This window comes from Haliaeetus leucocephalus, unplaced genomic scaffold, assembly GCF_000737465.1.
Source record: "Haliaeetus leucocephalus isolate CR32 unplaced genomic scaffold, Haliaeetus_leucocephalus-4.0 Scaffold245, whole genome shotgun sequence".
In the NCBI taxonomy this organism is placed as follows: Eukaryota; Metazoa; Chordata; class Aves; order Accipitriformes; family Accipitridae; genus Haliaeetus; species Haliaeetus leucocephalus.
The window spans coordinates 317,641-327,984 of NW_010972681.1; the positions used below are offsets into that span (position 1 = coordinate 317,641).

The 10,344-nt window shown below is 64.4% G+C and overlaps 2 protein-coding genes across 2 annotated transcripts in view; one reads left to right on the forward strand and one right to left on the reverse strand.

The window, feature by feature from the left end:
• Positions 1-2,188, forward strand: part of LOC104832350 (rho-related BTB domain-containing protein 2-like) — an 8,565-nt gene extending 6,377 nt beyond the window's left edge. The window contains 6 exon segments of the mRNA XM_010568483.1: positions 1-394; positions 746-864; positions 1,181-1,331; positions 1,579-1,667; positions 1,819-1,924; positions 2,019-2,188. The exon segment at positions 1-394 is cut by the window's left edge and continues 15 nt beyond it. Of these exon segments, the coding sequence (XP_010566785.1) occupies positions 1-394; positions 746-864; positions 1,181-1,331; positions 1,579-1,667; positions 1,819-1,924; positions 2,019-2,188 (1,029 nt within the window).
• Positions 2,189-3,593: 1,405 nt separating this feature from the next.
• WDR54 (WD repeat domain 54) lies at positions 3,594-10,194 on the reverse strand. Its single transcript, XM_010568466.1, has 9 exons — positions 9,886-10,194; positions 8,903-8,965; positions 8,602-8,668; positions 8,149-8,205; positions 7,701-7,828; positions 5,571-5,671; positions 5,217-5,379; positions 4,949-5,023; positions 3,594-4,623 (listed from the first exon to the last, which is right to left on the reverse strand). Exons 1-9 carry the CDS (start codon positions 10,102-10,104, stop codon positions 4,492-4,494), a joined length of 1,005 nt encoding a protein of 334 aa, XP_010566768.1. The 5' UTR covers positions 10,105-10,194; the 3' UTR covers positions 3,594-4,491.
• Positions 10,195-10,344: the final 150 nt, after the last annotated feature.

Genomic DNA, 10,344 nt, shown 5'->3' on the forward strand with positions numbered 1-10,344 from the left:
CGGCCGACGGCGGGGGACGGTGCGGCCCCCGGCAGCGGCGGCCGTGACCTGTCGGCCTGGGGCCGCGGCTTCGTCAGCATGCGCTGGGAGCTGGTGGCGGACCCGGTGGCCGGGCGGGAGAAGCGGATGGCGGTGGTGTGCATGGACCGGCGGGTGCAGGCGGAACCCTTCCGCGCCGTGCTGGAGTACCTCTACACCGGGCGGCTGGACCAGGCCCGCGGGGACCTGATGCAGGTGGCCACCATCGCCGAGCTGCTGGAGGTCTTCGACCTGCGCATGATGGTGGCCAACGTGCTCAACAAGGAGAGCTTCATGAACCAGGAGATCACCAAGGCTTTCCATGTCCGTCGTGCCAACCGCATCAAGGAGTGCCTGGGGAAGGGGGTCTTCGCAGGTAGGGGGGTCCCTGGCCGGGGGGGAGGGCAGAGCGAGGGCTGCTCTGGCCAGGGACATCAACCGGCTCCTTCCCCTCCAGCCGGGTGTCCTGGCTCCCACAGTGCCCTGCATGGACCCGGGGCTCCCGGCCACCCCGATCCCCCTCCCTCCACCGAGGCCTCGTCCCTTCACCGTGCCATCCCCAGCACCCAGGTGGCAGTGCCACGTTCCCTGGGCTGGGTCAGCCATAGCTGGTGGGGGGGGCTGCAGGCGGTGCCTGGGGTGCGTGTCCCTGGGCCAGCCGTGTCAGGGGCTGGGGTGGCCGAGGGGTGACTGTCCCTGCACTGAGGCCGTCCCCTTGCCATCCCAGACGTGGTTTTCCGTGTGGATGATGGGGCCGTGCCGGCACACAAGCCCCTGCTCATTGCTGGCTGCGACTGGATGATGGCCATGTTCCGGGGGGCTTTCCGGGAGAGCTACGCTGCTGAGGTGAGGGGCCGTGCGGGGACGAGGACAGTGGGAGGGGTGTCACTGCTGGCTCTGCCATAGGGCTGCTGGGAGGACGGGTGTCTTTTGGCAGCACTGGCTCTGCTGGGGGCTGGGTTGGACCCCCAGCCCTGGCACGCACAAGTCCTGCTTTCCCTCTTGCCAGAGAGAAAGCAGGGGGCTGCGCCCGGGGTGGGGGGGGCTGTGCCGTGGCAGGTGCTGCCGGTGGCCGGGCAGGGTCTGTCCTTTCTGCTGAGCCTGTCCTGCTGCCGGCGGCGGCTCTGCGTGCCGGGGCCCCCCCAGACCCCCTGTCCCACAGGTCTCCCTGCCCGGCACCAACTGTGCCTGCCTGCGTGCCGTCCTTGACTTCCTCTACACCGGCGTCTTCACCCCCACGCCCGACCTGGATGCGATGGAGCTCCTCATCCTCACCAACCGCCTCTGCCTGCCCCGGCTGCAGGCGCTCACAGGTGAGGCCCGGGTGCCCCCGCCCCCCCCCCCCCCCCCCCCACGCCCCCCATGGCCGTCCCCTGCCAATACAATTACGGAACTGCTGGGATGGGGATCGATGTGTCCCCAGTGTGTCATTAATGGGGTCCTTATGTAAGAGCCGGACGAACCTGGCTTAGCCGCGGGGTGCAGCCCGGCTGCTGGGGCGCACGTCCCCAGCGTGTGCAGCCCCCCTCCAGCGCTGACAGCCCCCCTCTCCGCCCCCAGAGCAGTACGCGGTGGACGAGCTGCTGCGAGCCTTCATGCAGCGGGTGGAGATCGACGAGCAGGTCATCATCTACCTGGAGATGACGCAGGTACACGATGGGGCTGCTGCAGCATGAGCCCTGCGGCTTGGCGGGAGGGGGATACAAATCCCCACAGGGCAGGCGGTGGTGGGGTGTGGGCAGCTGCCTGCGGCATCTCGTGCCCCCACTGTGCCCGGCTCAGCCCCATCTCTGCCCGCAGTTCCACAACGCCCGGCAGCTGGCCGCCTGGTGCCTGCACTACATCTGCACCAACTACAACAGCGTCTGCCGCCGCTTCCCCCGGGAGATGAAGTTCATGTCCCCAGGTATGGCGCGGGGGGACGGTCGAGGGCAGGAACACGGTCGGGATGGGGACCGTGCCGTGCCGTGCCCTGACGTGCCGGGGCCGTGCCCCTGCAGAGAACCAGGCGCACTTTGAGCGGCACCGCTGGCCGCCGGTCTGGTACCTGAAGGAGGAGGACCTGTACCTGCGCTCCAAGAAGGAGCGGGAGCGGGAGGAGCAGCTGCAGCGCAAGCAGCACACCCGCAGCAAGTGGTGCTTCTGGCGGCCCTCGCCCCACGTCTCCTGAGCCGAGGGGGGGCACGGCCGGGCTGGGGGCTGCCCGCTCGGACCCTCTCCCCTCTGAGGGCTGGTGTCCCCCCTCCCTGGCCGCTGCCCGTTTACACCCCCCCATCCCGGCTGTTTACAGGCGCTGCTCGCCGTTGCCGCTCGCTGGGTTGTGGCCCGTTCTCCCCGCCGTGCCTTTTCCCGGCACGGGAGCAGGGGCCGGCCATGCCGAGCTGTGCCGTGCTGGCAAGGTCCCCTCCGCCCCGGCCAACGCTGGTGCTACCTCTGACCGAGCAGTATTGTCAGGCTGGGGGCAGGCAGGGAATGGGGGCTCTGTCAGCCTCCTCCTCCTCCTCCCGGGGGGGTCCCCCAGCCCATGCCAGGTGCTCCCCCAGGCAGGGCTCTCCGGTGCTGTATTTTCTCCCCCCCAACCCCCGACAGAGGCGGGGGGGGGCCAAGCTGTGAGCGGGGCAGGAGGGTGGGATGGGCGCGGGGGTCCCTGGGGTCCCTGGGTGCTTGTGTGGCTGTAAGAGCTGCTCCTGCCCGGGGGGGAGGGTGGCCTGGCCCCCCCAGCTCATCTCTGTGCCTTGGACGTGCCCCTGCAGGGCCACGGGCTGTGTCCCTGTGGTGGGGGCCATCGTCCCTGGCCCGGGTGTCCCGGGGTCCCCGGGCTGAACTGCACAACCATTTTTACACTTTTTTACCCCCTGCCCCACGAGCACACCGGCCCTCGGGCCCCCCCACGCCCCGGCTGCCCCAGCACTGTGAGCGGGGCTGCCCACACCTCTCAGCATCGGCTGTTTTAACCTTTAATAAAGCCTTTTGTAACGGGCCTGGACTCAGCTCTTGCCCCCCCACCCACACGCAGGAAGGAGAGACAGAGCAGGGGCTCCATTCAGGTGCATTTATCATGGGTGGGGGGTACACAGCACATGGGGTGGGTGGGGAACAGGAGCGTGGGGTCTTGACCCATAGCTGGGGGAGATACAGCACACAGGGTGGGGTGGGTAGAGCATGGGGGGGACTGACCTCTATCTGAGGGGGTACGGCTCATAGGTGGTGTGTGTTTGGGGGGAAAAAAAGGACTGGGGCACGTCAGGGGGTGTGTGTGTGTGTGTGTCTGTCTGTGCCCCATAGCTGGATTCCTGGCTGCAGCCCTCACCCCAGTGTGGCAGGAGGGGCTGGGGGCTGTGGTGGGGGCCAGGCTCCGGCCGGGAGTTCTACCCTGCCCTGCCCAGGGCTGAGCTCACCCCACAGCACCGGGGCTGGGGCCCTCCGTGCACCCCTGGCCCCACAGGGCCCTGGGAGCGGAGCCGGAGACCGAGCTCATCCCTGGGGCCACGGTCCGCTCCTGTGGCCGGGACAGGAGGGCTGGGGCAGGGCAGCCCCCAGGGGAAGGGGCCGAGTGCTGCAGGGGAGGGGGGGGCTGAGGCAGAGCAGTCTGAGCACAGCATCTGCCCCCCTGCTTCCAGCACAGCCTGGTTGGGGCAAGAGGTAGGGCCAAAGCCAGCTGGGGGGGGTGGGGGGCAAGAACAGGGGGACAGTATGGTGGCTCCGCTGGCGGGGACCCGCGGGACTGTCCCTGGGGTGTCCTGGCAGGGACTGCGGTGCAGCTGCATCTGCCTTTTCCAGCCCAAGAGCACAGCTGCGGCCCCACACATCTGGCCAGCAGCCGCTGGAATGCAAGGTCCCACAGGGACCCACGGGTCCCCACGGCACCCCAGGCAGAAGAGGCTCCTCTCCTCCTCTCAGGTAACCGTGCTGCCCCAGGGAAGGGTGGCCCCACGGGTGCTGCACCCACGAAGCACCACCGCCCTGTCTGGGACCAGCTCCTGAGGCTCTCCCGGCTGGAGCAGCATGTAACACAGGTTTGCCCTGGATCCTCTCCCATCTGAATGAGAGCTGCTGCTGGGAAGAAGGGAGCCGGTTCTGCTCCCAGCCATGCTGCCTCCTTCCCTCTAGGAAGGCTGGGGGGGGCAGGCAGGAGGAGAGCACCTGGCCCAGGGACCCGCTCAGGGTCCTGCGTAGCCAGAGCAGCTCCAAGCCCATGTTCCTTGCGCCTGGACACACCACGCTGAGGGCAGTTTTGCTTTGGGAGCGAGGGGGATCCTGGCTCAGCTCCACCTTCCCACAGATTTCTACCACCCTGCTGGGGGCACAGCCCTGTACCGCCACTGCCCAGGCCCCACAGAGCAGAAGTCGGGGGTCTGTGCTGAACCCCCTTTGCTTACGGTGCCTTGGTGCTGATGCACCGCGGTGCTGGGGTAGCCCAGCTCTCCCTGCGTGGCCCCAGTGCTGCCCTGGACAGACCCCGCAGCTCGCAGCCTACGCCCGGCCATAGCAGTAGATCTCGCTCAGGTCGTAGCCGGTGACGGCGAAGGAGTTTCCCTCGGGGTCACAGAAGCGGGCACCGCAGACCTGGGTGTCAGTCACACACTCAGCATGGCAGTGCTCGATCTGCAGCGGGGAGAAGAGCCGGAACGGTGGCATAGACTGAATAAAGTACAACCCACCACAGATGGCTTGTACCTCCGCCAGTCCAGGACAGGACTGGGGATCACAGCAGGAGGAAAGAGGAGAACTGTGCCACCCCACAGCAGCTCCGACTGGGCCCGGCTGGGTTTCCACTGAGCAGTGAGTCCCTCTCTGTGGCCATGGTGCCTCACCGGAGGCTGCAGGACAGAGCAGCACTTGCGTCGTGACCCCACGGGGCAGCGACAGCTTGGGGTACCGCATACTTGCCGCAGGCTCCGCAGCGAGGGCTGCCACTGCCCAGACTCACCTCGACATTGTCGGTGTCCGGGTTCCTGCTGAGCTTCCAGACGTGAACAAAGGAGTCCTCTGCGCCCGACAGCAGCTGCAAAGGGAGCGGAACAGAGGCCGTGGGGACCAGGAGGCTGCAGGGATGCCACAGAGGTGGCAGTGCTGTGTGCCAGGGCAAGGGAGCAGCCCCTGCCTGGCCATCCACGAGCTGCCACGCTCCAGGCCGGCAGGATGCCAGGGCAGGATGCTGCACACAGGCTGAGGTGCCCCGGTGCAGCCAGCTGTACCTTTCCTGTCTGCGGTGCCAGGTCCAGGGCGTAGATCCATCGAGCGTGAGCGTTGACCTCGGCACGCAGGAGGCCGGTCGCCGCCTCGTACAGCCGAATCTGCCCGTTTCCGTAGCCAGCAGCCACGATCCCGTTCCACAGCTTCACGGAGGCACAGCAGCAGCTGGGCACAGGGGCACATTTCACATCCTCCCTTCCCAGCTGCAGACCCACATGCCAGGGGCTGGTTCCAGGTGTCCCCCTCCTGCCACCCTCCTGTCCCTTGTGTGACACTGAGGCGGCCTGACCAGGGATGCCCGACATCATCCACTGACGGGACCCCGCTGTGTCGCTCCATCCGCCCCTCGGGCTTACCCAAAGGCCGGGATTTTGCTGAGCAGGGTGAACTCCTCTCCCGTGCTCCAGATGCAGAGGGCCCCAGCGTCATCGGCGGTCACCAGGTCACCAGCCCCATCCTATGAAGCCAGAGGCAGGTCAGCCTCTGCCCTGGCACTGCTTGTGGGGCAGCTGGCTCTGCCAGCGGCGGCGAGCAGCTGACTCACACCAGGCAGAAGGTTCTTGCTGCCCCAGTTGCTTGCGCCACTAAAGTTGCTGCAAAGCAAAGCCAGAGCCTGCAGCAGAACAAGCTTAAAGTTTAACAGCTCACAGAAACTGCTGACACATTTTGTGAACAAGTGAGGCTTGGCTGGGATCACTCGTAGGCACTGCAGTTCAAACATGTTTGTGTTTGGCAACGCTAATTATACCCAGGATAAATTTCTAGGAAGAATGACTGCATCCCCTCCTTCTGCACCCGAGTCTCGACACTCTTCACCTTACAGGCACCTGGGATTTCACACACCAGGCTCCATCTCTCCCTCGCTAGGAAGTCTTTAAACAAACGATGGTGCAAAGTCCAAGAGAGGCGCGTTAGAGGACAGTCACCGCAGACAGAGGTAGATGACAGAACAGCTTTTGTGTAAACAAGCTCCATATCCAGGCTAATTGGGAACCAGTTCTAAGCAATTAATTGTTCAGGGGAGTCCCAAATGCAGAGAAAGTTAAATGTAACTAATTAGAGAAAGTATAAGGAAGTGTCCTCATTGGGAAGGAAGCAGCCAATAATGAAGCAGCCAATTAGTGCACCTGCAGAGATGTCAACCGGAGTGAGCTGAATTAAAGAAAGCCCCATCCTGGTCCCAGACTGTGCTCTGTAATCAGGTGAAGTTATCTCATCTGCCACGAGAAAGGTCACTGGTACTGCTGGCAGCTTGGGTCAGCTATCTCCCTCTGCTGATGAGGGGGGAAAGGCTCATCCCTTCAGCTAGCCCGTGGGCATGGCTCTGCCCTTGGCTTCCTCACACCTGCAGGCACCAACCCCTCCCCGGGCCTGGCTTGGGGAGGAGAAGCAGGGTCCTGGTACTGGCATTCAGCACCCTGGGATGGCTCTGGAGACATGGGCAGGACATGTCCCATGCCCTCCTCTCACTGCACTCCCGCAAGGAGGGTCTGCTGTAGTATCTCACTTCTCTGATGGCAGGAGCATAAACTTTAGCATGGGTTAATTCATGGCCAGTTTTTTTGCTCCTTTGCTCTCGTACCACAACTGGCCTTTAGCTGCAACAGCTCTTCTGTCCTCTGGCACTCAGCCCGATGGATCACGGGATACTCTGGGCCAGCAACAAGCTGCGCTCCTGCAGCCACGCTGTGTGTGGGGGGATCAGCTCCTTCACCACCTTTCTTGCCCCTCTCTGCTTCAGCGTCTGCGTTCCCAGAGCCTGGGTGATCAGGACTGAGATTCAGTCAGCTAAGAACATGGAGACCGAGGTGCTAAGAAGGCAGAGACGGGCTGAATGCCGATGGGAACTGGGACAGTGGGATAACTGATGGGGTGGCTGCTCCCAGCTGCCGGGGCAGCAAAGGGAACAGCCCTGAAATACCACAGTGTACGAGTGCAGCGTTTTAAACTACATTTGACTCCTGTTTGCCTTGCCTCGCCTCGAGATGCCACACTAAGCCATGGCAGGATGGCTCACAGGCTCTTTGGAGCAGGGGCTGAGGGAAGTGGCAATCCCAAGCTACCTCCTGCCCGAGGTGTATCCTACCCTGACAGGGGAGACCCCCCTCGTGCAGAGACAGCCAGAAAAGCCAATGTCCCTGGTGAAGGGAGGGATGGCAGAGCCACCCGCTCTCCTGCGCTGTGGAAAGTAGCCAGCTCTGGGGCAGCTCTGCCACATCACAGCCTCCCCAGAGCTTGCCTGCAGCGGGGATTGGGCCGGCCATGGAGAGCACCGGCTCCTGGGGTGAGGGGCTGCACCCTGGGATCAGTTCAGCCATGGCCAGGGCCTGGGTAAACCTCAGCTCCCAGAGCCTGCACCTGCGAGGCATCCCCAAGACAGCTGTGGGGCCGAGGGGACTGCTGGAGTCCCCACCCAACCCCCATCCCAGTGCCAGGGACCCCACCGGCTCCTCTGGTCCAAGCGGCTGCCAACAGCGCACACATACCGGAGCCTGGCCCAACTCTGCCGAGATGTCGGTGATGGCGTCGTGGTGCTGCTCCAGAACCTCGCTCACCGTGATGTTCGTCCCTTTGGGGGGGATGTCAAACACCAGCACCAGCCCAGAGGACGTCCCTGCGGACAGGCCGGAGGAGGCATCAGCGTGGAGTTGTCCCACCCCATCCCGGGACTGAGCCCCCTGCTCTTGCCGTGCCTGCAGCCGGGCTCCTCGCTCCCCCCGAGACCTGCTGCCTCCAAGGGGCTGCTCCCCACAGACGCCGCTCACCAACCTGCCCCTCTGTTCAGCACAGATGCTCCCACAGAGCAGCTCCAAGGGCAACCCAGCCCCTTTGGCTGCACCCCACATCGTTACGCCGTCCCTGGGCCCCAGCGACACCCACCCCCAGCACCACCCTCCCTTCTCGTCCTTCCCCAAACTCCCGGGCTTGGCTCACCCACACAGATGAAGCGTCCGCCAGCTGCAGCGATCCCTCGAGCAAACACTGCTTGTGCTGAAAGGAAACCAAGAGCTGGTCATGACCTGCGGCACCTCCCAGGATTGGGGAGACTGGTGCAGCAGCATGAGGCACCAGGGTGCCTGTTTGAGTTTCATCTTTAAGGCTAGTCCCATAGCTGCCATACTGGAACCCTTCTGAGCCCCTTTCTGGGCACCCGATGGGCCAGGACAGAGTAGTCAGGGTGACACTATGACCTCTTCCAGACCCTTCTGCTAAACTGCTGTGTCAGACTGTCCTGGCTCGATCCCAGACAGGTCCAGGAGCAAGGCTGCAGGGGGTCTCTAGGCCAGGAGGAACTGGGCTGCGCTACAGGTATCATGCACATCTGGGGAAGGAGAGCGTGCAGAGGGACTGGGGGGCTCCTCTCGGCACTCCCACCGCAGGATTTACCTGGAGGATGCTCTGCGACATCCAGCGCGTGCCAATAAACCATGATGGAGCCATCGGACTCGTACATCTGGAGAGAGAGAGTGACAAGGTAAGGCCCAAGAGGGTGGGGAAGTTTCTCTTATGGCTTCAGGCTCAACTGCTGCCCCGAGAGGTCTCCAAGTGAGAGTGGCAGCCCTCTGGGTGCATGGCGGGACCTCCAGAAGGTTCCCCCGCATTCCCAGGAGCCCAGCTGTCCTCACAGCGAGCTCATCCTCCCAGCGTCATGACTTTGCTTCTCGCCCTCCGTGAAAAACCGCCTCACCTGGATCCCTTTCTGAGAAGTCAGCACCAGCAGGACCCGCGACGGCAGGACGCACCACGCGGCCTGGAAGGAAAGGCAGCTCAGCAGGAGTCCAGGGAGGGGGAAGACAGGGCAAAAGCCCTCCCCACCTGCCAGGGCAGGGATGGTCCGCAGTCGCCCAGAGACGGGTGTGTTTCTGGCTCCTGTCAGGGGTTACAGGAGGTGGGTCCCTACCATCCTCGGGGACCTCTCCAAGGTCTCACAAACCTTCTCAGAAGGCTCATTCCCTCTCCCCCTCCCTGTAATTAGGACACTGCAGGCTCCTGCTTCTGTCCTGGCAGTTCTACAGCCACGTGCACTCAGCTGGGAAGGCCCTTTCTTCCCCCTCCATAGCTCCGCTGTTTCCTCCCTGCACTCAGCAGATGGCCCGTTTGGGCCTTGTGGTCAATGGATCCCATCCACCCCAGTTAGAGCAGGCTGGCATTAAAGCGCAGACCTCTGCTAAGGCCAAGGCACCCTACTGAGGTGAGCGTTGTCCTCATTGGGGCACAGAAACTGAAGCAAACACTGAGAAACGATGTCATGGCAAACCCCAGGCACCCTTTGTCACATTGTGCTGTCCCGTTCGGCTCCCACTGGCTCTGGTGAACTTGCCAGCAGCACCGCGCTCCTTCCACCCAGCGCCTACGCTCCGCGCAGCCATCCCTCCCCACCACCTCCTCTGCAATCACATTGGGAGCTGTTTACGGGGTTGTTCCAGCTCCACTTTGGAGGCAGCAGGGCACTGCTTACAGCCCGGGCTATGCAACCTGTTTCCTGTTAGGCTGTTGGGGGAGCAGAGCTGTCTAAACAGCTGCTGCGTGTTGCAGCCCCCTCGGTGAGGGCTCTGCTGGAAGGCCGGCAGCAAGAAGGCAGCAGCTAATGAGGCCAGCAGCTCGCTCACTCTCCCCGAGCTGCACGACCCAGCGTGGAGGACTCCGCGGCCCAAGAAGGGGTGCCTCTACCTGGGTGAGGACGGAGGTGCTGACGGCCATCCCACCCTCCTTCGCCTGCAGCTGGCGGTGGGAGAAGCCGACCCCATCGGCGCTGACCACGCTCAGGCTGGGGCCGTGCACGGCGCTGAAGCAGGCGAGCTGCCGGCCGGGCGGGCGCAGCACGCTGAGGTTGTTGTACAGCGCTGCGCTGCTGCTCTTCAGCTGGATGCTCTTCTCCTTGCGGTACATCCTGCGGGGCGGCACCGGGGCAGCGCCAGGGACACCGGGGCGGCTCCAGGCACACCGGGGCAGCACCGGGGCAGCGCCAGGGACACCGGGGCAGCGCCAGGCACACCGGGGCAGCGCCAGGCACAGCGGGGCGGCGTCAGGGCAGTGCCAGGGACACCGGGGCAGAGCCAGGGACACCGGCCGCGCACCCCCCGCAGCAGCGGCCCAGGCAGGGCCGTCCCTGCCCCGGCGCTCTCCCCG

What these genes read in the sequence shown, in the direction of transcription:
- WDR54 (XM_010568466.1), bottom strand. Translation starts at nt 10,104, where the DNA reads ATGTACCGCAAGGAGAAGAGCATCCAGCTGAAGAGCAGCAGCGCAGCG. An exon ending in CGGACGCTTCATCTGTGTGG is followed by an intron (nt 7,829 to 8,148) that starts GTGAGCCAAGCC and finishes GCCTGTCCGCAG; the next exon opens with GGACGTCCTCTGGGCTGGTG. An exon ending in CGGACACCGACAATGTCGAG is followed by an intron (nt 4,624 to 4,948) that starts GTGAGTCTGGGC and finishes TCCCCGCTGCAG; the next exon opens with ATCGAGCACTGCCATGCTGA.